This window comes from Eutrigla gurnardus (assembly GCF_963514095.1).
Source record: "Eutrigla gurnardus genome assembly, chromosome: 23".
Classification (NCBI taxonomy): Eukaryota; Metazoa; Chordata; class Actinopteri; order Perciformes; family Triglidae; genus Eutrigla; species Eutrigla gurnardus.
The window spans coordinates 5,695,003-5,719,701 of record NC_139934.1 but is presented as its reverse complement, the minus strand read 5'-3'; the positions used below and the strand labels follow the sequence as shown (position 1 = coordinate 5,719,701).

Sequence of the window (24,699 nt, the reverse complement as noted above, 5' to 3'; positions counted from 1 at the left end):
GGAAATGCCGCCAGACGGCATTGTATGTATTTTATAATGTAAAGAAATAATGTATATCTTATTATACAGTGGCTTGTATTCTATTTTTTTGTCCGCTGCTTAGATATGTAGCTGTTCTTGTGTGGTGGTGTGACGTCAGATGTGGGATTCTTTTGGAGCACCATGACCGTGAAGGGTTGACTCGCCGTTCTAGTAGTAGGGCCAGCGCGTTGGAGAGGTTAAGACTATACTTTCAGGGATCATTTCTATAGTTTCTGACTTGAGAAATGTGTTTCTAAAGTGATTGGTCTCGCTAACCACGATGAAGAGTCGGTGATACTCTTCCCTGAGCGCGAAGCGGACAGAGAGACTTGATTAAGTTCTTACGCTCTCTGTCTTTGATGATCGTTCAATGTCCCTTCGGGGACAGTGAGGGGAAGAGTATGATCAGAGTGGTAGTGCCATACTGTGGAAAATAAATGTATCTTATAATATACTACGTATTTCCTGAATTGGGTGTGATGTGGATGCGTACAATTTCATGCACCAATTATTTACTATAATTGCGTTTATCTATTTATTTTGCTTAATAATAGCAGAAATTATACTATAGCTATGTAAAGTACGGTACATTTTAATAGAATAATGTAGCTAATATTACTTCCTTCTTAATATCTTTTGAATATTTTATCATTATTATGAAAACGTTTTTTTTTTTCTGACAGTGGTGGAAATGGGCTTCCATACTGTGGAGCAAAATCTAGTGTTTTTTATTGTCATTTGTTCAGATAGAGGTAGGGTGACATTATTTTTGACCTGACAGGCAAACAACACATAGTAGGCGTAAAAGAGTCGCATATAAAACAGCAGAAAGAAATGTGGCAAAAACTTAAATATACACATAATAAAACAGAAAGACAGTTCCAAGTAAACATCTGTCCAATGTATGTTGTATGTGTATGTTTTTTTTAGCTCGCATAATACCGTTTTAGACCGCTCTTTTCCAGGACGTTGTATATATATATATATATATATATATATATATATATATATTCTTTTTTTCAATAGAAAACTTTATTTATAGATTCCAACCACAGTCAGAACAATGACCGTATATAATACAATACAAATACAAATAGTATGGCATCAAGACATAGTTAACATAAACAAAACAAAATATAAATTAAATGAGATTCAAAGAAAAATAGGAAAGAAAAAGGCAGGAAATATTACATTTCTCCGAATATTCCTTCAATTATATTAACAGTGTGTATACATTTCAGGACGTTGTATATAAAACCAATGGAAATCACGTTGTTACGCAACATAAATCACAGTTTATTACCAAAGGAAATGACGTGTTTCTTCCATCAACAGCAGCGTTTTGTTGTCGGGGTCGCGCGCGGTGAAGTAAAGTTATTTTACCAGGTTTGGCTTTTTTTTTTAATATTCAAAATAAAAGTAGTCAGAAGTGTGGGCTTGAGCCCCGGAGTGGGCGGGTTCGATTCCACCTGCCAAGGAGACCGCTGGGACGGATTCCGCTCGGCTGGCCTGGAGAAACATTCAAAACCTTGAAATAAAAAAAATTAAAAAAAAAGGCACCAGCGGATTTTCTCCTCCCTTTGAACGGCGCTGAAGCGTCCACCGCTCCGTGTCCGTGATTGACGTGAGAAACTGGAGGAGGATCCCTTTCTGGTCTCGGAGACGCGGTTCAGTTCTGCGCGGTGGCATCGGGGAACGGAATTAACCTCCCAGCCGCCTTCATAAAGCTTTTCATCTGGAGTTTTTAAATCTTCACAAACTGGATTAATTAACGTTGTTGCCCCCCCACGCGACAACATGACACACACATAATGTTTAACATTTCTGCAGATGGAGGTTCATTCTCTAAAAACTTGGAGGACTTCGACTCTATTCGCAGCGTTCTCCTTTACAGGTGAGTGAAGCTTTTACACAGTATTTTACTATATATTGGTTCAACGGACCCAAGCTTTGGGCTTTTGTTTGGTCGCAGAAAGTCCGCTGAATACCGGAGGGGATTATTTAAAAAAAAAAAAAACTCGTGCAAGTCTGCAGGGAGGTGGAGATCTAGGGGGCAACAGAATGCGCAAATTTGCATTTAATTTAAAAATCAGTGGACGCAGGCAAGCGATCATTACGTCTACATTCTTCTGGTGGTCTGTAATAGTTTTCACAGTAAGAAATCAGCGAGGTTCCCCTCATGAAAACAATCTTATTTTTATGTTTTTTGTTGTTTTTATTATTGTATTATAATTTTATTATTAATTAACTTATTAATTACTAGTTTATAATTTAGTTAACTGTCCCAGCTGTGTGTTGTTGTCTGCGTGGTTACTGCATTATTTAACGGGACGAAGAGTCTCGCCCGTTTCCACACACTCGGAAAAGCTTCTGCGTTGTCAGGGGCAACGGCGTCGTCCAACCAATCAGACCGGGCGCGCGGTGCGTCACGTGACAACACCGGCGAACTCGTCAGTGTTCATCCAACATGGCGGCAGAACGCCACCACAGCCGTCAGTTTGTCTGTTAACTTTTTTTTGTTAAGAAAGAGATGCGCTTCGTAATTTAGACGAGAAATAATTAAAAAATATATTTAAAAAAAAACAGTTCGCGTGGATAAATGGCTTCCGGTACCGGGAAAACGACTTCTGTCGGTCAGACGGAAGAAGAAGACGACGAGTCCACATCATCCAACAGCTCCGACTACTCCGAGTAAGGAGAGACTCAAACAAACAAGCAAACAAACGAACGGTCTGCACGCGCAGGTGTCCGCGTGAAGCTAACGAACAAGCTAGCAGCTAGCTTGTTAAAGCTAGAAAAGTTTGTGAGGAGGAGACGCTGTAGCTTCACACTTCAAACTGCCCTTTTCATGGTGTAAATAAGTACCAGGCGGATGTTGTTTTAATTAATTTACACACATAAACGAAAAGGTTGTTTTAGTGAATATAAGCTGGAGCCAAAGTGGGAGTTTAACGCCATCTCCTTTCCTTTTTTCTCTCCATGTATCCTCCCTCTTGTGCTTTTCTTAGCCGTTGGGCGTGTTTTCAGTATGGGAGGTAAAACCTTCATAAATAATTGCATGCCTCTCGCCATCCTGAGTAGATTTATGGATATATCACGTCAAAGCCGCCGACCACAGTCCTTCAAAGCAGGTTTAAATAGAGAGAAGCCAAAAAAACAGAACGTGATCTCCTTTCTACTCCACCCCCTTTTTTTTTTTTTGGTCAAACATTTGATTTATGCTTTTTTTACTTGAGTGTAGATTAATGTTTTGTTTATTACAGTATAAACCTTGGCATTAACTCATACTGTAAAAGTAAATTTAAATAAGTGTGGCTGAATGCTGGAACATTGATTATATTTAAATCCTTGCAGGACAGAAATAATTACTAATGACGGTACTTTTTTTTATTTTACTCAGGAAGTAAATAATAAAAAAATCTCATATCGACTAATGCGGGTACATCTCTATCAAACCTAATACATTGTATTAAATGTCGCTCTGTTTCCCTTCAGTGACCTGGAACCAGAATGGCTGGATGACATCCAGAAGAACGGCGAGCTCTTCTACCTGGAGCTGAGCGAGGGCGAGGAGGAGGCCGCCTTGGCCCAAGCCGCCGCCGCCGGTCAAGGAGTGTCCACCAATCACGTCCGCTTCAGCGAAAAGGAGGCCGAGGTCATCACAGAGCAGAACAAGAAGCAGCGATGCAGCTCACGGGCGAAAGGTGAGCCCGCCCTCAAGAGGCTAGCCAGGATCTTGAGGAGAAAACGCCGGCCGTCTCAGCGCAAAGGTGGAGGGAAGGACGGGGGTAAAGACAAGCGGACTTCGTCGCCCCCGGCGTCCATCCTGAAGAACCAGCCGGGTCAAAGGCAGGGCGTGACGGTTCAGCAGCAGCAGCTGAAGGAGGCGTGCGTCTACCTCAACCCCAAACGTCTCGGCGTTTCGTCCACGCCGCTGTCTGACAGTGGAGGCCTGCTGGAGGCGCTGCTGGGGGTGGTGCACCGCCCCTCCTGGAACAGGGGGCAGCGAGACTCTGCCTTGGTCACACAGGAGGAAAGACTGACTGTTCATGGATTAATACCCAACAGTCCGGCCATCAAATGTGGTCAAATCCTAATCGGTAAGACCATGAAAAGGCCTCTAAAACTACCAAAATGTATCTTATACAGCCGTGAATTCCAGACTGCATGTTTGGATGTATCTGAGGAGCATAAGAGGAACATTATATGTGGACAATCATTTTGAAAAAAGTGCTTTTTGTGACTCCCCGTCCTCCAAAAGAACCCATTTCCCTCAAGACGGGGGAAAATGCAGCCATGCAGCAGTTCTGATTTCAATAACAGTCGTCTGTAGAGTCATGAACCAGCACTGACTCATTCATTTCCACACCGCACAAAAAGCATGGGCTACAATTATTACAGCATCGTCTTAGTCAGATTTCTGGAGGAAAAAGAGCCAAAAAAGTCAAATAAAAACACCTAATCGGGTCGTATCCATGCAGCTTAACTGCATTAAGTATGATTTGTAAAGGTTCTTGTTGTTCTGAAGCATTGTGCTGCGAGAGCTAGCCTCATGTTGTCGAGATAAAGAGCTTTTAATGGCATGAAACCAAAATGCAGGTCTGCTTCTGTAGAAATGATAATTTGTCCGCTCGAGAGCTGCCCTGTGAAGTGATTTTCTTCAATCGGGGCTAATGATCGGACAGCTTTTTACGAGCAGACGCAGGAATGCCGGTTGCGCTTCACCACAAATGACTGCCCGCATGAATGACTGTTTAGAGAAGCTTCTATGCAGCGCGCCTACATGCTTAAACAATTAGGGTGGTTGAATACCTGAAATAGCTCTGTTGCTGAGATGGTGGTCGGCCTCCATGCACACCTACTGGTCTGTACAGGTAAGTGCATGGGTCAGAAGGTCAGTGTCCACTGACCATATAAGCCACGTTGATATTTAATTACTAAAGCAGACATGGGGGTGAATTGTTGTGGTGGATTCCTGTCAGATCACACTTATGAATTGACTTATTGGTGTGATAAACGTGCCTTTTTTTCTGTGTTCTTGTTCAGGTGATGTCCTGGTTGCAGTGGACGATGTGGACGTGACTTCAGAAAACATCGAGAGGGTTCTGTCCTGCATCCCAGGACCAACGCAGGTCAGTGTGGCTAAATCTACAAAAGAAAGGCTTGGTACTTTCTTTTAGAGTTGATATTGATGAGCCTCACCAGCTTTTTTTTAAATTTGAGGCCCACAATGTGAATGTTTCCAAAGGCAGCGTTTATGTTGTCAAGATCCCGTCTCGTCACAATCTGCAGACCGGGACTGTACGACGTATGGACGTTAAATGACTTTGAAATGCATGCTTTTCTTCTGCGCTGCTACAATGCAAATAGAAAGCAGAAGCCGGCGCTGTTTAACATTAGAAAACCCTCAATTAGAGAAATGATCCTTTTGATCGGTTCCCTAAAAAAATCCATAGTCTCTGCCTCAGTCGTGCATTTTCCCCCAAAATGCAGGCCGTCAAAAAAAAAAGTAGGAATTCACAAATGACAGAGTGTGTGTACGGGTTGATGGCAAACACGGCGGATAGACGGGACTGCGGTGCGACTCTTTTTTTCGGTGCCACAGGAAGCTGTTGTGGGATTGGACGCTCGAGCTGATTAGAGCATGTAGTCGGAAACTAAATTACATTGCAGGGAAAAGAGCGAGGGAGATTTTTTGGGAAAAACACAAGTTTCCTCGTGCACCGAGATGACTTTCAGAGAGCTGGAAATAGAGTTGTACTGCTGACAGGATGATTGTTTTGTGTGTGTGCGTGTGTGTGTGTGTGTGTGTGTGTGTGTGTGTGTGTTGGAGGATGGTTTCTGTGAAAGCCAGCCCTCCCAGATGGAACGCAGACAGTGCTTATTACGCTCGGAGGGACAAATATTAGTTTTAAAGTCAGTCCACCGTGCCCTCCGCTAACCCATACTGCTACACAAGCCTCAGTTAGTCCTTCACGTGTGTGTGTGTGTGTGTGTGTGTGTGTGTGTGTGTGTGTCCATCTATAAGCAAGTCCTAAATAACTGACATCAACAGACTGGAATTCCAGTGGCAGCTCACTCCAGTCTAACCACATCCTTTTTTTAATTGTGATGAGAGAACGTGCTGCAGTTGGCCCTCTCATCCTCTTCACCCGGGGATATTTTTTTAATCCATCTCACGATGTTTGCCTCTCAGCTCAAAGACGAGAGTCAGAGTCACCAACTGAAAGGTTCATCTCATGGTCTTCCAGCCCCCCCTTACTCCGGCTATTCTTTAATAATACCCCTAGAATTGGCCAAAATGGCTGGCAGCCCAGATGCCGGCGCCTGCTGGGGAGGCGGGTGGCCTGTGGTTATTACTGACGGGTCCTCGGAGGGTTCTGGGAGTGATCGTTGGATCCGAAATATACTGTTTCTACATTTTTGACCAGGAAATATGATCTTCTTTTTTTTTAAATCAACATATTTGGTAGGCACCACATTCTCTGGGAAAATAACGACCACGACACCTCATTTATTTCTAGCATACTAAATTTCTAAGGTTAGCTGCAGACGCAAACGATGCTTGGGTTAACTCCACTTAGGTCATCCATCCTAAAAACAAACAACTATGTGTGTAAAATAATCCGAGTAGCCATAAGCTTCACCAAATTGTAGTTGGGGGCGTGTCCAGTTAAGATGTCGTGGTTAAAACGTATAACTGGTTCTGCAAGGTCCCCAGTGGTTTGAGGTCAAATCCCAGCAGAACCAACACCGTTCTGTCTCTCACTCTGCTTTTTCGTCCTCTAAATGTATTTGTTTCTCACATCATGAAACCCAAAAGAATGGAAAAGAGTCTGATTTGTTGCAGGACACTTACAATCCCTCCTGAATGGTGGTTTCAATCAGAGACCCTTTTAAACCTTTACATCTGGTCAGTTTAGCTCCGTGGACGTCTTCTCTGGCGCTGACAGGTTTCAGCCCAGAGTCAGCACAATGTGTGAACAGGTATGCCACCGTGGCGGGTCCACACTGCTGGTTTTCTGAGCTCTTTGCAGATGAACAGCCTCTACTGCATGTAATCCGGATTTAAATGTAGATTGTTTTAACGAGGACGCTGTGTTGTTGCCCTTTCTCACCCTTCTGTGCATCTTGACTGCATGTGTTTCCACTGTTACTTTCTATGAATGGTTGTAAAAAATGGGGAAAAAAAGAAGGAAATAGAGAACTGGGGGTATGGAAAGTAAAATGCTGCTTGAACAAAAGACGATAGGCTGTCTGTTGTCTTGCCACTGTTTCCTCGGGTTGTCTGGTTCTAATTAGTCAATCACACACACACACACACACACACTCAGCCCTGGTATTTGTTATGCTGCGGTTAGGTCTGGATGCTGGTGTCACTTTCTCTCTGACGATCACCATCCTGCTATCCACTCTTCGGCCTTTTTCCTGAATGAACGTGCAATGATTGACGTTTTCCTCCCTCTTTGGCAGACGTGCACACCTCCGATTTTCCTACAACAGACATACGAGCGCCGTTAAAATGTCTTGCCAAGTATAATCACGTGGAGCCATAGTGGCTGATTTTTCTTTTACAAATGACGGCTGATGCAACGACATTATATAACAGAAAATCTTCTTTTTTTGGTCCACATTTCCTGGAATTATTCACCATCCCACAACTCTCCCCGTGCTTAATTTCTCTCCTCTTTTCCAATCCTTAAATGTTCCTTTCTTATGCGTCTCCTCTCCTCCTGCCACCTCCTCCAGGTGAGGCTGACGCTGGAGACGGTGGCTCAGGTGGACGGCAGCGGTGCCGGCGACCCGCCCTCGCCCCGTAAGGCCAAGGCCCCTCCTCCGGTCAGCCAGCTGGTGCGTCTGCTGTGGGGTGAGGACACCGCCGAACTTCAGATGTCCATAGGAAACGTCCCGCACGTCGTCATGTACCTCTCACTCAAACTGGACTCGGCATCACCGCAGGACGAGGTCAGTTTCTAGAGAATGCACGCTGAAACATTTGTGGGACTTTACAGAAAACAATGAATGGCAAAACCAAAAAAACACCACAAGCCTTAATGAAAATAAAGACTTCTGTCTGTGAAACATTTATGGGCCTTTGCAGAAAATGATGAATGAAAAAAACACACCAAAAGCCTTAATGAATTTAAAGACTTCTGTCTATTAAACATTTACGGGTCTTTACAGAAAACGAGGAATGATAAAAAAACACAAACACTGCAAGCTTTAATGAGAACAAACTTCCGTCTAAACATCAATTTAAACTTCATCCAGCAGCGCACCACTTTTCCATTGCGTGTTATGCCCCGTAACGTTGGTTGGCATATCAGAACGTTACAGCTGGATGCAATTTCACAGCTTCAACAATCGTGGCATTAAAAGTGATGGCTATATGTGGAACACTGTGTTTTTTTTTTTGTGCTATACCACATCAACACAATAAACGTTAACAAGGTTCAAGTTATTTTTGTTGTTCTTAATTTACCGCTTTTTTGCGACTTCAGCGTTGGAAAAAAAACACTGGAAATGCACTCTGAGGTCATAAAATCTCCCATTTTGGGCTCCTTTATCTCGGAGTTCAATATCGACAGCTGTGATACAAAACACAGTGTTTGCCGTGGGAAAGTCAGCAGATATCAGTGCTGGAAACCCCTGGCAGCTCAAATCCCTGCTTTTGGTTTTAGGACTGAAAAGAAGGAATCAAACAGGCTGTTATTAAAGAGCAACCCTGAGGGAGCGTTGGAAAGAAAAGAAAGCCCCCTTTTCATAACCGTCAGGTGTGCAGCGGGTGCTGACAGTGGACTTCCAATACCTGGATATTGCCAGTAACTGTAAGAGGAATATAAAAGAGAGTAGAAACAGAACATTGCTGGTATCTAAATCATGTTTTTCCAACCCTTTGGAAAGATATTAGTCTCGGGGAAACCTGATTTGAATCTGTTAAAAGAGGAGTGAAGTCGACGTCTGACTTTAATCTTGTACAAAGAGGAGCAGTTACAGTGCAACAACGTGTGAGGATGCTACGGAGGAAGTGTTGTGACTTGAGTCTTTTAAAGCTCCAGGAGATGATGCGTCATTGACAGTTAATCTTCATGTAGAAGAAGACTTCATGTGCACAAGACCCCTGATAACGATTAGTCACTTTAAAATACGGCTTTAGGGTTTTTAGGGCAGCAGTGGGGATGCTAACGTCATAAACAGTTCAACACATGCTTGAAGACTCCCAGGTCAACGAGGAGGGGAAGTTGTACAACTAACAAGACCCTTAAGGTTGTTTAAATATCTATAGAAAATCATCATACTCTGATTCCAATATACTAATGATTGTGCATTTGTTTGACGAGATAAAACCAGGCAATAAGGGTTAGCATAAATTGGACAGATTCCTCAGCTGTGGTATTTTTGGGTCTTGGCTGTGAATGTTTTGGAGAGTTGAGCATTTTTCCTTGCCTGTGTGTACAGACCAGATGTAGCTGAAGTGTTGAAATGTGTTTCCCTCTGGTTTCTTTGTTCTGGTTGGCACGGCCACAAGGGCCTGTTCATGCCAGGCTTTTATCCCCTCACCCAGCACTCCGTCCTCTGATCCTCTCACCCTCTCTTATCCACCCTGTATGCTTCAAAGCTGCCCGCACGCTGGGAGGAATACTAATATCACCCACGAAACACCGAATCCACCGGAGCGCTCGCTCCTTCTTTCTGTAGTTTGTATTGCAGGAATAAGTGTTGGTATTTCACCCTGGCTTGAGGAATAATCTCAATGTGGTTTGGTTGTAAATTCCTGCATTTCCTGAACCTGCTTCTCTTTCCTCTCAAAGGTCAAACATGAAAAGTATTGTCTTTAAAGAGTTATATCCGTGTTTGGGCTGAAAACCAAACAGAGCACTGATGAAGTGACGGTGAACATTCATCCGTTTCGTCCAGAATTCAGAGCAGGCATACGTTTTGGTGACGGTAGCATCCAACAGCTTATATTTAACTTTGTTTTTAATGTGTCACTCTGTTGAATATTTCATTTCTGTGACACAGAGCAACAGTTAAGGGGATATTCCTGTGTTTGTGTGTGCAGGAGGAGATCTTGTACCAGTACCCGGTGTCTGAAGCATCCGGCCAGCTGAAAGGAGTGAGGGGGATCTTCCTCACGCTGTGTGACATGCTGGAGAACGTCACAGGGGGGCGAATACTCAGGTAGGGAAGCAACCTAACTGTAATTTTCTCATTGACTTTATATAAATCATTGTTTTCGCTTTACTTGGTGTGCAGGCGATACTCATAATCAATTATTCTAATACCTTTTAAACTTTGTGTAGCCGATTTACAAGGAAAAATGCAGCGTAAAGGCAGACGGCCTTCTTTATGTAAAAACAATAAATGTAACAGGGAATCAAAAATAGTGTCTGGTGATTTTTTTCCTACCCTTTCCTGCCAAGTTCACCGCTGGATGTTTTGAATATCAACACACAGTTTAAAAACAACAGTGAGCTTGGGGGAGAAAAGGGGGGAGACTGGAAGAATTATTCATGTTATTCATTCTGTGTTCCACGTCCTGCTATTCTGCCGTTTCACCGTCTCCCCCCCCCCCCCCGTCTGTAGCTCCTCTCTGCTGCTCGGGAACCTGCTGGTGCATGTGGGCTACTGGAAGGAGAGCAACAACCTGCTGGTGATCGGTCTTCCTGCTGAGAGGTCAGAGGTCAACACCACACACACACACACACTGAGATGACTCCGCCTCCACCACATTTCATTTGAAGTGCAGGTGCAAAACATATGGCGGCAAATTTTCAGGGGATGGTTTAAAAAAAAACAAAAAAGAAACAAGTTGCTGATACCGGTGTGGTGATAAATTCTCTTGTGTTCGAGAAATGAACCCTTTTTTATGAAGAAGAGGAAACATATTTACGAGCGCTCTGTGAAAACAGTTTCAGCGTGCTTCTTTTTGTCCTTTTGCTGGCTCGACAAATGGCAGGTGGTCGCTTGTGAGATGAGTCATATTATCCACCTTTTTCACCGGGTTTAGAGATAATCTCATTCAGGCCTAAAAGCAGATTTTTGACAAACACACCAACAAAATGTTTCATGGCCTCCAGATATTTGATGACATCTGCTGAAGCTGAAATATTCCCGTCAGTGTTTTGACATATTTTCTCCCTGCAGGGTTCCGCTGCTGTATCTGCAGACGGTGGTGGGAGACGTAGTCCGGACACTAAAAGTGATGTACGGCTCCTTGGACAGGTGGGTCGCTCTGTGCTTTCCTGTGGTCCTGCTGAGAGAGCCGGTTGAAACTTCACCCCTCCTCTTTTATGCAGAAATATACAGAAATAATAAATAACGTGTTTCACCAATTCAAAGAGGAAGGTTTCCAGCTGGCTTCTGGACAGAGTCTTCATTGTCTCACTTTCTTAACCCTCAAATAGCTTTCCCTTATTCCATTTATGTATTTTAATGAAATGTAATCATCCTTCTATGGTTAGAATTACCTTTTGTGTCATCAAGAAGCTCATTTGTGGTCTTGGTCGTGGTCTGCAGGGCGTTCTGTAAGGCGGACCACGCTCCCAGGCTGGACCACTTCTTCTGCCTCTTTTTCCAGCAGCTCATCCAGCCGTCGCGCTTGAGGGACGGCGCCTCAGCCCCGACCCCCGACGTCTCAGGGACCCTTTTTCTTGACGGACTGCCGGCGGTCCGATGGCTCACACTGCCTCCAGAAATCAAGGTGCATTTCTGTCTATGATTTCTGGAATATTACTAGATATGATTTAGTGTTGGAGCAGAGGTAAGTGCAGTAATAACAGATAAATGTGTCAATGTGTCCCTGTTTCCTCAACAAATAGTGTGGAAGTAGTTAAAGTAGAATGTGTCACAAATGGAGCTATGGTGCCCTCTGGTGTCCATTGTTGGGAATGCATCACACAACTATGGTTAGAAATGTAATGATGTCCATATGAAATCGGTGCAGGAACAAGCAATAAGGATGAGACCAGAAAGTGGACAAAATATTGAACATATAGTATCTTTTACATGCTGATGATTAAATCATGAAGCTTATATTTGCTTTTCTCTGACCCCCAGATGGAGGTGGATACCGTTCTCTCTGATTTTGAGTCTTCAGATTTTGGAGAAATGGTGAGAACCCACACCATACTGCTGTCTTGCAAGCATGAATTACTTTTAAAAAGAATGTCAATTACAAATAAGTGGAGTCATCGGTGGTTCTCGTTGCGTTATGACTTCTTGTCCTGCTGCTCCGTAGCTGAGATGCCGTCTGTCTCCTGGCCTCAGGAGGGGGTAGGGGAGAAGGTTGGACTATATTTAGACCTGTTAATGTGTGTTCATGGGGTCTGGTTTGTTCTTTTTGTATGTGCAGCGTTACAACTGATTACATGAAGCTGCACTTAAGAACAGAAAACAGCTGAGACACAATTAAAAACATGGGTTATTGAGTTTTATTTTAAAAAAAAAACAACAACAAGGTCATTCATTTCACTCACAAATTATTGTCCAAACATTAAACACCATCCTCCTATATCTGTGTAGTTGTTTACTGTCTTTTCTTTATTTCTGTAACAGTCTGAGGACTTTTTTGGGCTGAGGCGTCTGTATGTAATCCTTGGCTCCTGTTTGTTCTACAAGGTAGGTGTCTCTGCTGCTGAAATGCCCAAATGTAGTTAATTACCAATCAGAAAAGGACTTTTTGTACATTTTCATTCAATGCTGGCTTAGTTATAAAGATTTTATCAAATCATCCACGTGCTCCACCTTCCAGTCCTACCTGATCGCCAACCACCTGCCCAAAGAGGACCTGCTGGACGTGTGCTTGTACTGCCAGCACTACTGCCTGCTGCCGCTGGCGTCGGAGCAGCGGGTGGGGCAGCTGGTCATCTGGAGGGAGGTGTTTCCCCAGCAGAGAGCGAAGAGCAGCAGCACAGCGCCGGGTTTCAGCCAGCCTCATGGAAGGCACTTCCTCCTCATCGTGGGGCTGGTAAGAAACCAAAATATATCTTCACAGTAATGATTGTTTATTATAAAAAAATCTCATTTTCTCTGCTTGTATTTCTTTACCTCAGAGGCACTTCATGCAGTGTGTGCTGTTGGAGGCAGGTGGCTGTGCTTCTCCAGCTCTGGGCTCGCCAGGACCTGACTGTGTTTATGTAGATCAGGTGAAACCTTGTTGAAGTGAATTCCTATCATACAATTCTTCTATTTGAAAAAAAAAACATGTCCTACTTGTCTAGTAGATTTAATGTAACAACCTCAACCAAGAGAACTGATCATGTAAAACAAGGTAAACGTTGCAAAATGTACTCACCATCAGGGAATCTTTCGCGCGAGGGCCGTGGATAGTAGTCCTAAACTCTCTTAACTTTTCCCATTCATTCTCTATGGTAGTTCTTATCACTACCGATGTAATATACTTTTGGCCACAAGCGGGATTTTGGGGGCGCTGTTTTGCCCTTTGGACACAAGGAGACTCGTGTTATGCTGACGTGGAGTTACACGTACACGTACTGAATGAAAATGAATTATTACGAAGTAGAACTGTTTCACAGATTGAAAAAATAGCGTCGGTTATTGTCTATTTTTAATGCAACAAAAGCGAAAATGTACTCCCCGTCGGGGAATCGAACCCCGGTCTTCCGCGTGACAGGCGGAGATACTGTCCACTATACTAACGAGGAAGTGGTATTCAAAAGAAAACAACTACAGATTTTATATCCACACACTGGTGGAGAAGCTAACTCGAGGTTTTAGGTTTGCAGGCAGCTGAGGTGATCCGAGATGAGCGATCGATCGTAGTCTACGTCATGCCCACGTGGCGTGCATGTGCTCGTGCATGAATCGTTCCGTACCGAATCCACCTCTTCCGAACGTGCCGTGTTTAAATTGCACATGTAAATAAAAAAAAATGCAATAAATGTACTCCCCGTCGGGGAATCGAACCCCGGTCTTCCGCGTGACAGGCGGAGATACTGTCCACTATACTAACGAGGAAGGGATATTCAAAAGAAAACAACTACAGGTTTTGTATCTGCTGCTGGAAAAACGTTTTATCTATATTTAATAAACGTTTCCGAATGTTCCCGTTAGTCAACGTTCGTTAACACGCGTCTCGTTCGTTTAAACTCGTCTCATGCACGAGCACGTCGTCAACACCCCCTCGTTAATACCCCCCCACCACCCTTCTAGCTCATATTCAATTAACGTTTCAGAATGGTCCCGAAAATGTTTGTCAAGGTTCGTTCAAACTCACCTCGTCGTTAAAATCCACTTTCCAGTTCGAATTCCGAGTTTGAAATTCAGTTCTTGTAAGAAACAGTTTGTCCATGCGTACTAGCATTCGGCTCGATGGATCGCTCTGCTCTGTTGTGATTGACAGCTCAGGGGGGCGGAACCAACGCATAAAGGAGGTCAACGATTGGCTGAAAGTTAGACCTCGGGTTTGTGTGAATTTCAGGCTCAACAGTCGTACGTCTTTTCCTCATATTCATGCTGGAGTGTGACTTGAATTTCTTCTCTGACCAGTATCTTCTTCTCTGCATTGAAAAACAAGAACAGTATCTCACACAAGCGTGTTGGTCCAATCAGAGCCCAGAACTGTTGACCAATGGGATGCAGCCAAGAGAGCACGCGTTCCTTGTGCCGAGAGAGCGTGCTAGTTATCGATGTCGTCGTGCGTGATTTGTTTTTTTCCCTCGACAGTCGACACTTAACAGTCTTTACAGTGTTTTTACACCGCGTTTAAAGACAGGTAGGCTGAGCTCTATTAAAGTAAACACTGCTGATGCACATAATGAGCGTCTCTGCTAATGGAGAGAAGTCAGAATAAGACTGATATATTCCTTTGCATTAGGTCTGCAGCTAACACTATGTTTTGATGATAATCTCCAGAAAAGATGTGTTGATCACTACAGTTTAAAGGGACACTGTTCTGTTCTGACTCCAGGTGAAGGCCACCTTGCTGCAGCTGGAGGTGTTGGAGGCAGGGATGGAGGAGCGCCTGAATGCTCCACCTGCCCCCTGCCTGTCCTGTGCTGACTGGTTCCTCCCTGCTGCTACAGCCCGCGACCGCCTGGACAGCCTGGCCTCTTCCTCCCCCGTCCTCAGCAAGCTAGCCGGGGCGGTCAAAGGCTCCGCCTCGGGGTCCAGAGGCCGCAGTCTGTTTGGGGAGAAGGCTCGGAGGTCCAGCCCCCAGAGGAGCCTGTCCGACAGCGGGAGTGAGGGACAGATGGATGGTGGGTCCGGGTCTGGTTCATCGGTGGCTCCAGGCCTCAGTCCGCATTCCACGCCGGACTCAGGGAGGAAGCTAGGGGGGCGTCGGGATTCGCTGGGGTCTGGAGGGTCTGATGGGAGCGGAGGCAGTGGAGGCTTCCTCAAGGTACACTTTAAATATTATATATAGTCTTATGGTTGTTTCCTTGTTAAATTATTAAACTGAGTACATATGTCACAATACAAGACATTTCAATAAGGGCCATGACCAAAGAACAAGTTATTATACTTTTGAGGGTTATGAGATGCAATTTTTGTAAAGGATTTCTGATCGCAAGATAATTTAAATGTATTTTTCAACACAAATGTTGGGATGTTGCTGGTTCTCACTCTTCTCAGATTAACCCCCGTATCCCTGAACTGTTGATGATTTAATATTGTAATGTTCTGTCTTTTGCTCGTTGCATGCTTTGACATCAGATTCCCAGGATGAAGCACCCTAACCCTTTCTACCTGGGCACCCTGAAGAAGACTCTGACTGAAAGGGAGACAGAGGAGATGTACAACACCATGAAGTGAGTGATGGGAAATAATACTTTATGTTGGTCTGGATTTGCAAACAGCTAAAAACCTACATTTTCTGGTTGTGACAGACTGACCTCAGGTGCAGAGAACACCTTGTTCCACTACGTCCTGATGGAAACCGTTCAGGGGATCTTCATCGCTCCGACTCACAGAGAGGTGGCTCAGCTCAGCGGCTCCATCCACCCACAGCTCATCCGCAACTTCCACCACTGCTGCCTCTCCATACGGGCCGCCTTTCAGCAGAGCCTGCCAGCCAGGGTGAGTCAGAGTTTGCCTGAGAGCTTATCTCAACCTTGGTACACACTTCACACAAATCATGGCAAGCAGCATGAGATATACTATAACATGTTTTTACTACTATGACATACTACACTATTACTTTTTTTCAACATACTATACCAAGAGAGTTCAAGCTGTTTCTTGGTGCAATAAATGTACTCCCCGTCGGGGAATCGAACCCCGGTCTTCCGCGTGACAGGCGGAGATACTGTCCACTATACTAACGAGGAAGTGGTATGTAGGAAAAAACAACTAGCAATTTTGTCTACATACCATACTCTCACTCCCCTGAAGGACATAGTTTGACATAAGATTTCTGACTTTTTAATCATTTGTTACAACAATCGATGATTTTTTTTTTTTCGTGAATTTTCAACATGCTATAGTATGACTTTATTTTGGCTCACGACACTCAGAATTTGAATGACATGCATTACAAGCAAATGTTATGACTTTTAAATCATTTTACAGCATTTTGTGAATTTTGTCGATTTTTCACTTTCTTTTCGACATGCTAGTATGATTTTTTTTTTTAGGAAAAATTTGACCATGGCTTTTTATGCCTGTTTTGGACTCACTACCCTCAGACTTGGCGCGACAAGCGATATGAACGATTTCTACAACTTTTTAATATTTTTTTATAATTTTTTATGACTTTATTTTGGCTCACAACACTCATAATTTGAATGACATGGCATTACAAGTAAATGTTATGACTGATAATTTTTTATTAATTTATTTTGGCTGACATTTTCGACATGCTATGGTATGGCTTTTTTTTTTGGCTCACGACACTCAGGGCCCTAGTTTCGTGGCGCGGCGCAGGGTGGCGGAGCCGGCGTAATGCAAGTTTCGACCCGCGCAGCCTTGCGCACGGTCAGTTTGGCAGTTTGGTGGATCGCCTGCGCCAAGATGGGTGTGGCGGCGCAGCAGGGGGAGGCGTCACAGATTCAGCTTGGCGTAGCGGAAGTTTCATGGCAAAAAGCCTCACCGAGACTGCGCCGAAAGCCCGCCAGCTCCAACCTAGTCTACTCTTGGCGTAAGGTGCAAGGCGCAAATAAAGTCCATTCATTCAATGCGAATCACAGCTGGCGGAGTGGAAGTTTGGTTGACGGCGCGCAGTGCGCACACGTCACCGAGACCTCACAGGCAGGTTTCCACAGTTCCAGGCACATTTAAATGCAATAAACAATCACAACAAACACTATTTAATGCAACTAATTGAATCAACACGTGAATGTATATCTATATAGATTGTCCCGTCACGATCAAAGGCGGATGGCACGCGTAACCGAAACTCAGCCTCTCGGACCAAAACATCTCCCTCTCTCTCTCCTGTTTTTTATTTTATCGGCATTCTTATTATTATGATACGCTCCCACAGCGCGTGATGCGCGTGGTGGGAGCGGCAGCGCTGCTTCTGTCATCGGGTTGTCAAGTGACGGAACTTGCACTGAACCTCCCCTAACGCATTAAAGGAGAGGAGAGGAGCTCATTTGATTGGTGAAGATCTGAATCGGCTGTATTAATCCCAGTCCACGCCTCGTCTCCTCCTCGTCTCCCACTCACGCCTTCTTCTCCTCCCTCTTTCCCACTTGCGCGGGTGGGAGTGACGGAAGGTGTGCCTGCGTGGCGCAGGTTTTTTTTTTCGTGAATTTTCAACATGCTATAGTATGACTTTATTTTGGCTCACAACACTCAGAATTTGAATGACATGCATTACAAGCAAATGTTATGACTTTGCGCGCTGACTACGCCTAGTCTACGAAACTAGGGCCCACAGAATTTGAATGACATGCATTGCAAGCAAATGTTATGACTTTTAAATAATTTTTACAGCATTTTGTGAATTTTGTCGATTTTTCACTTTTTTTCCGACATGCTATAGTATGACTTTTTTTTTTTTTTAGGAAAAATTTGACCATGACTTTTTATGCCTGTTTTGGACTCACTATACTCAGACTTGGTGCGACAAGCGATATGAGCAATTTTTACAACTTTTTAACATTTTTTAATAATTTTTTATTAATTTGTTTTGGCTGACATTTTTGTGAATTTTCGACATGCTATAGTATGACTTTTTTTTGGCTCACAACACTCATAATTTGAATGACATACATTACAAACAAATGTTATGACTTTTAAATCATTTTTACAACATTGTGTGAATTTTGTCGATTTTTCACTTTTTTTTCGACATGCTATAGTATGACTTTTTTTTTTTTGAAAAATTTGACCATGACTTTTTACGTCTGTTTTGGACTCACTACACTCAGACTTGGTGCGACAAGCGATATGAGCAATTTTTACGACTTTTTAATATTTTTTAATAATTTTGTATTAATTATTTTGGCTGACATTTTCGTGAATTTCCGACATGCTATAGTATGACTCACTACAGATGGATAGTAGTCCTAAACTCTTAACTTTTCCCATTCATGTAATATATGAAGATGTAATATACTTTTGGCCACAAGCTGGATTTTGGGGGCGCTGTTTTTCCCTTTGGATACAAGGAGACTCATGTTATGCTGACGTGGAGTCAAGTACACATACTGAATGATTACAAAGTAGAACAACTGATTCACAGATGACAAATAGCATACTTTATTGTGTATTTCTAATACAACAAAAGTGAAAATGTACTCCCCGTCGGGGAATCGAACCCCGGTCTTCCGCGTGACAGGCGGAGATACTGTCCACTATACTAACGAGGAAGTGGTATTCAAAAGAAAACAACTACAGCTTTTGTACTATCAACTTCTTTCCACACATTTGTATGTTGGAAAAAAAGTTATGACCAAAGTCATAGTATAGGATGTGGAAAAGTTATGTAAAATGTATTGTGTCATATGTCAGAAATAGTCTCCTGTGACTGTGTTCATGAATGGGCTGGTTGGTTGATCTCTCCCCTGCAGGGCCGTCGGGCTGCAGACAGGCCTCAGGGCGGCGGTTGGGGTCTGGGTCCAGTCAAGGAACACGGGGTCCTGTTTCAGTGCAAACCTGAGAACTGGACCGACCAGAGGAAACCTGCTCCCACCATGACTTACTGGGTTATAGGGTATGTCAGCCTTCATTACTTTTATCCACAGATCTCACTTTTTTTGTTCACGATTGACACAGTTCTCTATAAAATCCAAGTCTTTTTTGTCACGCCGGGTCTTTTTTCCTTCTTCTTTCAGGCGGATGTTGCTGGAGCCCGTCCCTCAGGAATTCTACGTGTGTTTCCATGACTCCGTGGCAGAGGTTCCCGTCGAGATGGCCTTCAGACTCTCCTTCGGCCTGGCACTGTGATTATTAACGGTGGACTCACGATCTTCAACGTTCCTCTAAGCCTCCGTCACATTCTCAGGAAGACGACTGCTTGTTAAAAGCTGGTTGTGGGGGTTATGAAGACACTCAATCAGTGAATACCTCAGACACTTCTGTGCAAACTGCTGATAGGAGCAGACAAATCCTTCCAGTGAGAACAGCCACAGACACTCTGCTGCCATAAAGTTTACTAAGCTGGACCAACAAAAACGATGCTGTTGTATTGATATTATCACAACTTGTACGCTTTGTTGGGAAGACATTTCATTTGTACTTAATTCAACATGTACAGTTTTGTATGGGAATGGAGTCATTTGTAACAAAATTGAGATTAAAGCAGCAATGCGGTTTCTCTTTTATTCTTCTCCGATCATAATTTCACTTTTAAAAAATGAAAAACGCTATTTTCTCCTTACAAAAATATTCTTTTTGTGTCGTATTCAACAAATGGGACACTGCACAAATGCAAATCATATTATTGTATAATATTAGGTGCACACTTTCAGATATTCACATTTTATAATGTACATAATTGAGTTGTGTAACCAGCATCACTGCTGGGAAAAGCATTATAATTATGACACAGCTACAAACAAAAGGAAAGATGATAAAAGTCCAAAAAAATGACACCTTCCACATCTGTACAGGGTAAAGTTGAGCAATATGACCACGTGTACTGTACAAAACCAGCGCAGTAACGGCCCTTACATCGGCATCCATTTGGAAAAGAGTTCAAGCGGCACTCTGGACGAGCAGCAGGTTGGTCTTGTAACACTGGAGGCTGCAGAGAGGAACCCCGGTCTTTGAGCAGGAGTACTTCTTCCGGTTGGTGCAGCCGCTGACCCCACAGTTCACCGGGGCTGCTCCCTGAGGACAGGGAGGCGTGGGGGCCGGAGTAGGGACCCCCGCGGGGAAGGAGATGGCCATGCCCTGGGCGCAGTCGCTGTAGCGGATCATGGGACACTGATTCTGCTTGGATTTCCTCTCCCTCATGCTTTTGATCTTGGCCTTGCTGGTTTTCGTCAGTCTCTCTATTGTCTGGTTCTTGTTGTCTTCGGCCTTCTTGGCCGCCTGCAGGCGTCTCTTTCGGGCTCGTTCCTCCCGCTTCTGCATCATCTCGACGGTCATCTCTTTCTCTTTGTAGCCCATGGGGAGCTCCAGGAGAGGCTGGCTCTGCTGCTTGTGTAGCAGGGCTTTCTAAACACCAACAACAACAAGAAACACTTGGTTATATATGTTCACGGCTACTCAAAGCATGTTTTTCAATGAGGTTACTTCCTCTTCCTCACCTGTCTGGCTGTGAGCAGAGACTCGTCGACCTCCTTCTTCAGCTCTCCGTTGTCGTCCAGTTCTCCCTTCTCCAGAGCGTCCAGCCACCGCTCCTCCTCGTCCACGGGGACGCCCAGCATGGAGTCCGAGTCTATGTCTGGCATAGGGGACGTGGCCAGATTACTGTCTTCATCTAATACAGAACAGACGTGATGAATTTATTGTCCAGCAAAGGCCAGAATACTAAGATTAACTTAACTTGCATTCACTGTGTTACTGAGAGTGCAAAGTTATTGATTTGAATGAATGATAAGAGCGATTTCTATGACTTTTTAATATTTTTGTAATAATTTATTTTGGCTGACATTTTTGTGAATTTTCGACATGCTATAGTATGACTTTTTTTTTTTAGGAAAAATTTGACCATGGCTTTTTATGCCTGTTTTGGACTCACTACACTCGGACTTGGCCCGACAAGCGATATGAGCCATTTTTATGACTTTTTAATATATTTTTTTTATAATTTTTCATGAATTTATTTTGGCTGACATTTTCGTGAATTTTCGACACGCTATAGTATTACTTTTTTTGGGCTCACGTCACTCAGAAGTTGAATGACATGCATTAACAAGGAAATGTTATGACTTTTAAATCATTTTTACAACATTTAATGAATTTTGTCAATTTTTCACTTTTTTTTCGACATGCTATAGTATGACTTTTTTTTTTTTTGGAAAAATTTGATCATGGCTTTTTATGCCTGTTTTGGACTCACTATACTCAGACTTGGCGCGACAAGCGATACGAGCGATTTTTATGACTTTTTAATATTTTTTAATATTTTTTTATTAATTTATTTTGGCTGACATTTTCGTGAATTTTTGAAATGCTATAGTATGACTTTCTTTGTGCAGTTATTGATTTGAATGAATGCAAATTATAAAAATATACTTAGTAGCCCATTAAGTTAAATGTGTACAACTATGAATACGACAGACATCTCCCACGAGTCTGAACATATACATGTTAAAATACTGTACCAGTGTTTTTACAAGTTAACTTGATTAAATGTTTGTATCATTGTGATGCCGTCGGTTGTGTCTTACTGTTCTGGTCTTCCCAACATTTTCACCTTGCAGCCACTTAAAATGAAATCAAGTTTAATCCCTGAACTCCAATGTGGACATGAATCCAAAATCATACAACTCTTCATCAAGCTCAAGTATATAAATATATATAAAGTACTTGTTACTTACCCAGCCAGGCCCGATACTGCTCCAAAGGCACAGATGGCTCGTCGTCATCATCGTCGTCGTCGTCATCGTCGTCGTCATCATCATCATCAACAGTGTTAATGATCATCAAGGGAGAAGGAGGACAAGCCACACCGGGATGCACGGTGAAGGTGGGGACACTGTCAGACAGGAAACACAAACTCCCTGAGTGGCTGCTTTTATATTAAAACGGTTCAGCAACGGAGCGTTCAGCATCCCCGACTCACCTCTTCGTCCCCAGCGTCTGTCCTCCCAGCTTGATCTTGAGTCGGAGCTGTGGAGGAGGCCGAGGGACCACGATGGGCTCCGGCTCCGGGGCCTCGGCGAAGCTGTGGTGCTTCCTCTTGTGCTTCTTGTGCTTCTTGTGCTTCCGCTTGTGAACGCTGTGCAGGCTCGAGCCGCCTTCACCTGCAGACGACGAGAGGGAAGCCAAAAATAAATACAGCAGAAATGTATGTGTGTGCTTTTTGACCAAAATTGCCATTTCCTACATAACTGATATTGTACTGGACTTTATATACTGGGATTAGTATCGCCTGATGTTATAATAAAGTGATTGTACTCATACTTAGTTACCTATTTATAAGGAGCACATAGTTTGAACAGTCTTAACATCCCTGTCAGAAACCTTTACCTTCATGAAGGATAGTGTGTTCAGTGCTATTTCAATGTAAACCTGAGAACTGGACCAACCAGAAGGAAACCTGCTCCTCACGGGACTCACTGAGTCCCTTTAGGGGACATTTAGCTTTCCTCCAAACAAGGTTTGCAAACACTCAGCTTTCTGGTATATGGTGACTTGTCTTCCTTGTAAGTAAACTTGATATTGTAGTGGCGAGAAAAACAACAACATCCAAGAACATTACCACCAATTCAGTGTTTAACTTCTCTGAAAGAAGGGCTAACTATATTATTTTTGCTTGATATTCAGGGATTTTCCTACACATTTTGGGGGATTTGCATATTAATACATATTCTGGATGTATAAAAGGTGTGTTATGGTTTTTAGATGGTTATTTAGGTTGTCATCAAAGAGACTTAGATCTACATGTTATTTAGCCTCTCACCTGATAAATATGGGATGGACAACACCTCTCATACATTCAAATCAATGAAAACACAAACTACAACCTCTAAAATAGCCTTTAAGTTGAATAAACTAAAGGGTACGGTTAACTGCTAAGTTAGCTTTGGGGAAAACATATCTCTGCCTATTAAAAACACACAATTACACAAATTAACTAATCTCGTGTACTCACCGAGAAACCTGGGGTGAATCATGTCTTTCCTTTTCCCCATTGAGACGACGAAGGGAGACAAAACCTGAGTAACAGCCGGCCTACATGACCGCAGACATCTCTAAACCTCCAACCAAAACTACAACATTAAACACACGAATACTGAGTTCAACGCGACGTTGATCAACAAGGCAACCGGTGGAAATCCTATACGTTAGCTTTAGCTTTAACGGCAGCGTTATCTTATTTAGCCCAGAATTAATTTATATTTTATACCTTTCAGCGAATAAAAACTCTCGAAGTCGCAAAAAAGAGATTCGAGAGGAAAATACGCCACGTAAACTAAAAACCTTTTGACTTTAGCGGATCAAGCTAACGTTACGGAGCTAGTTAGCACGGCTAAGCTAAAGATAACAACACGGAAGTTATCCGCTTGGCCACTTCCGGTCGCTTTGAGCGCGTGGATGCGCTTGACTGCCACCCAGTGGAGAAAAAGAAGAACAACACTCGCGCGGCTTCAGTTTACACCGGTTAAAGATTTACACGAATAGATCAAAACAAGTTAGGTGACACCGACGCAAACAGGACATATCACACGCACGTTTGTTACGTGTTTTATTGTTTACATCTTGGGTAATGTAGTTCACGTAACAAACTGCGCAGGTGACCCCCGTAAGAGCTCGCTCTCAAGAAATACATTAACCACAAGCCCCCGCGGCGGACAAGCCGGGACACGGAAGGTCAGTTAGGTAGTGTGGTCGAAATAACACGTTAGCTAGCGCCAGCTAAGAACTAGTTGTTTAACCTACGATCTCTTCTTCGTTGGTGTAGCAACTTCAACACCGTTTATCGTACATTCACGTAACTTTACTTTGCAGGTGTACTTTTCTGTCACCCGGATGTGCAAAGTGTTGAAAGTGCATTTAATGCGAATTAAATGTTATTCTGATTGAATAATCTGTCAGAAGTCATGAATTACGCTCGGTTTCTGACGGCCGTCAGCGCAGCGAGGAGGCCCTCTCCTATCAGGATGCTGAGTAAGTTTCATCTGTGTGAAAAGTCCTTTTGTTTTTACAGCAATTTAACACCAGGGGGGAGAATTCAGGCAATAGTGAGGCTATAAAAACTGATTTATTATGATGGTTAGATATGAGAAATATTACCATTAGTGTCCCCAAAGCACTTCTACTCCAGGGGGAATTATTGTGTATAATACTGGTTATGTTGCTGATTCAGATTTGACTTGCGATATTAAAATATGATGCATTATTATTCATTAAGCATCATATTATAATTGAAAACTCCACCTTAAACAGACAAAAAACACACCTTAGTGTCAGAAATATCAGGTCATTACCAAATCTGCGTGTTAGTCGATTTAATACTAATTTATTTTATAATAATGTGTGTTTAAAAAGTATTTTCTGTCTCCCCCTGCACGAAGCCGAGCTGCAGCAGCGCTCGCCTCCGTCTCTGATCTCGTTGGCCGGCGGAGCGCCCAACCCCAACACCTTCCCCTTCCT

General features: G+C 43.3%; 3 protein-coding genes and 1 long non-coding RNA gene across 10 annotated transcripts in view; 2 read left to right on the top strand and 2 right to left on the bottom strand.

Annotated features, from left to right (window-relative positions):
- The first annotated feature begins 1,794 nt into the window (after positions 1–1,794).
- On the top strand, positions 1,795–19,533 carry intu (inturned planar cell polarity protein). Of its 2 annotated transcripts, none has more exons than XM_084003400.1 (17): positions 1,795–1,915; positions 3,517–4,121; positions 5,068–5,153; positions 7,771–7,986; positions 10,085–10,203; positions 10,609–10,698; positions 11,170–11,247; positions 11,542–11,725; positions 12,082–12,135; positions 12,580–12,642; positions 12,776–12,991; positions 13,077–13,169; positions 14,954–15,385; positions 15,700–15,794; positions 15,873–16,062; positions 19,002–19,144; positions 19,266–19,533. In XM_084003400.1, exons 1-17 carry the CDS (start codon positions 1,833–1,835, stop codon positions 19,375–19,377), a joined length of 2,859 nt encoding a protein of 952 aa, XP_083859526.1. In that variant the 5' UTR covers positions 1,795–1,832; the 3' UTR covers positions 19,378–19,533. The 2 variants fall into 2 exon arrangements, with proteins under 2 accessions (XP_083859526.1, XP_083859525.1); XM_084003399.1 differs by lacking the exon at positions 1,795–1,915 and adding an exon at positions 2,496–2,712.
- Positions 12,862–14,429, bottom strand: LOC311009315. The gene is made up of 3 exons (XR_014596633.1): positions 14,261–14,429; positions 13,072–13,193; positions 12,862–12,988 (listed from the first exon to the last, which is right to left on the bottom strand). It is a non-coding gene; the product is annotated as an uncharacterized lncRNA (long non-coding RNA).
- Positions 19,534–19,757: 224 nt separating the features above from the next.
- ino80b (INO80 complex subunit B) lies at positions 19,758–23,765 on the bottom strand. 4 transcript variants are annotated; one of them, XM_084003406.1, is made up of 6 exons: positions 23,453–23,763; positions 23,198–23,314; positions 22,166–22,346; positions 21,921–22,078; positions 20,685–20,857; positions 19,760–20,592 (listed from the first exon to the last, which is right to left on the bottom strand). In XM_084003406.1, the coding sequence occupies exons 2-6, from the start codon at positions 23,235–23,237 to the stop codon at positions 20,128–20,130; spliced, it is 1,017 nt and encodes a 338-aa protein (XP_083859532.1). In that variant the 5' UTR covers positions 23,238–23,314; positions 23,453–23,763; the 3' UTR covers positions 19,760–20,127. The 4 variants fall into 4 exon arrangements, with proteins under 4 accessions (XP_083859534.1, XP_083859532.1, XP_083859533.1 ...); XM_084003407.1 differs by having other exon boundaries at positions 23,198–23,303; XM_084003408.1 differs by having other exon boundaries at positions 19,758–20,592; positions 20,685–20,821; positions 23,198–23,765.
- An 84-nt stretch (positions 23,766–23,849) lies between these two features.
- Positions 23,850–24,699, top strand: part of aadat (aminoadipate aminotransferase) — a 4,386-nt gene continuing 3,536 nt past the window's right edge. For 2 of the 3 annotated variants that reach the window (XM_084003404.1, XM_084003402.1), the window contains exons 1-2: positions 23,923–24,213; positions 24,621–24,699. The exon at positions 24,621–24,699 is cut by the window's right edge and continues 90 nt beyond it. In XM_084003404.1, the coding sequence (XP_083859530.1) occupies positions 24,147–24,213; positions 24,621–24,699 (146 nt within the window). In that variant the 5' untranslated portion in view covers positions 23,923–24,146. The other variant, XM_084003403.1, reaches the window with a different exon arrangement.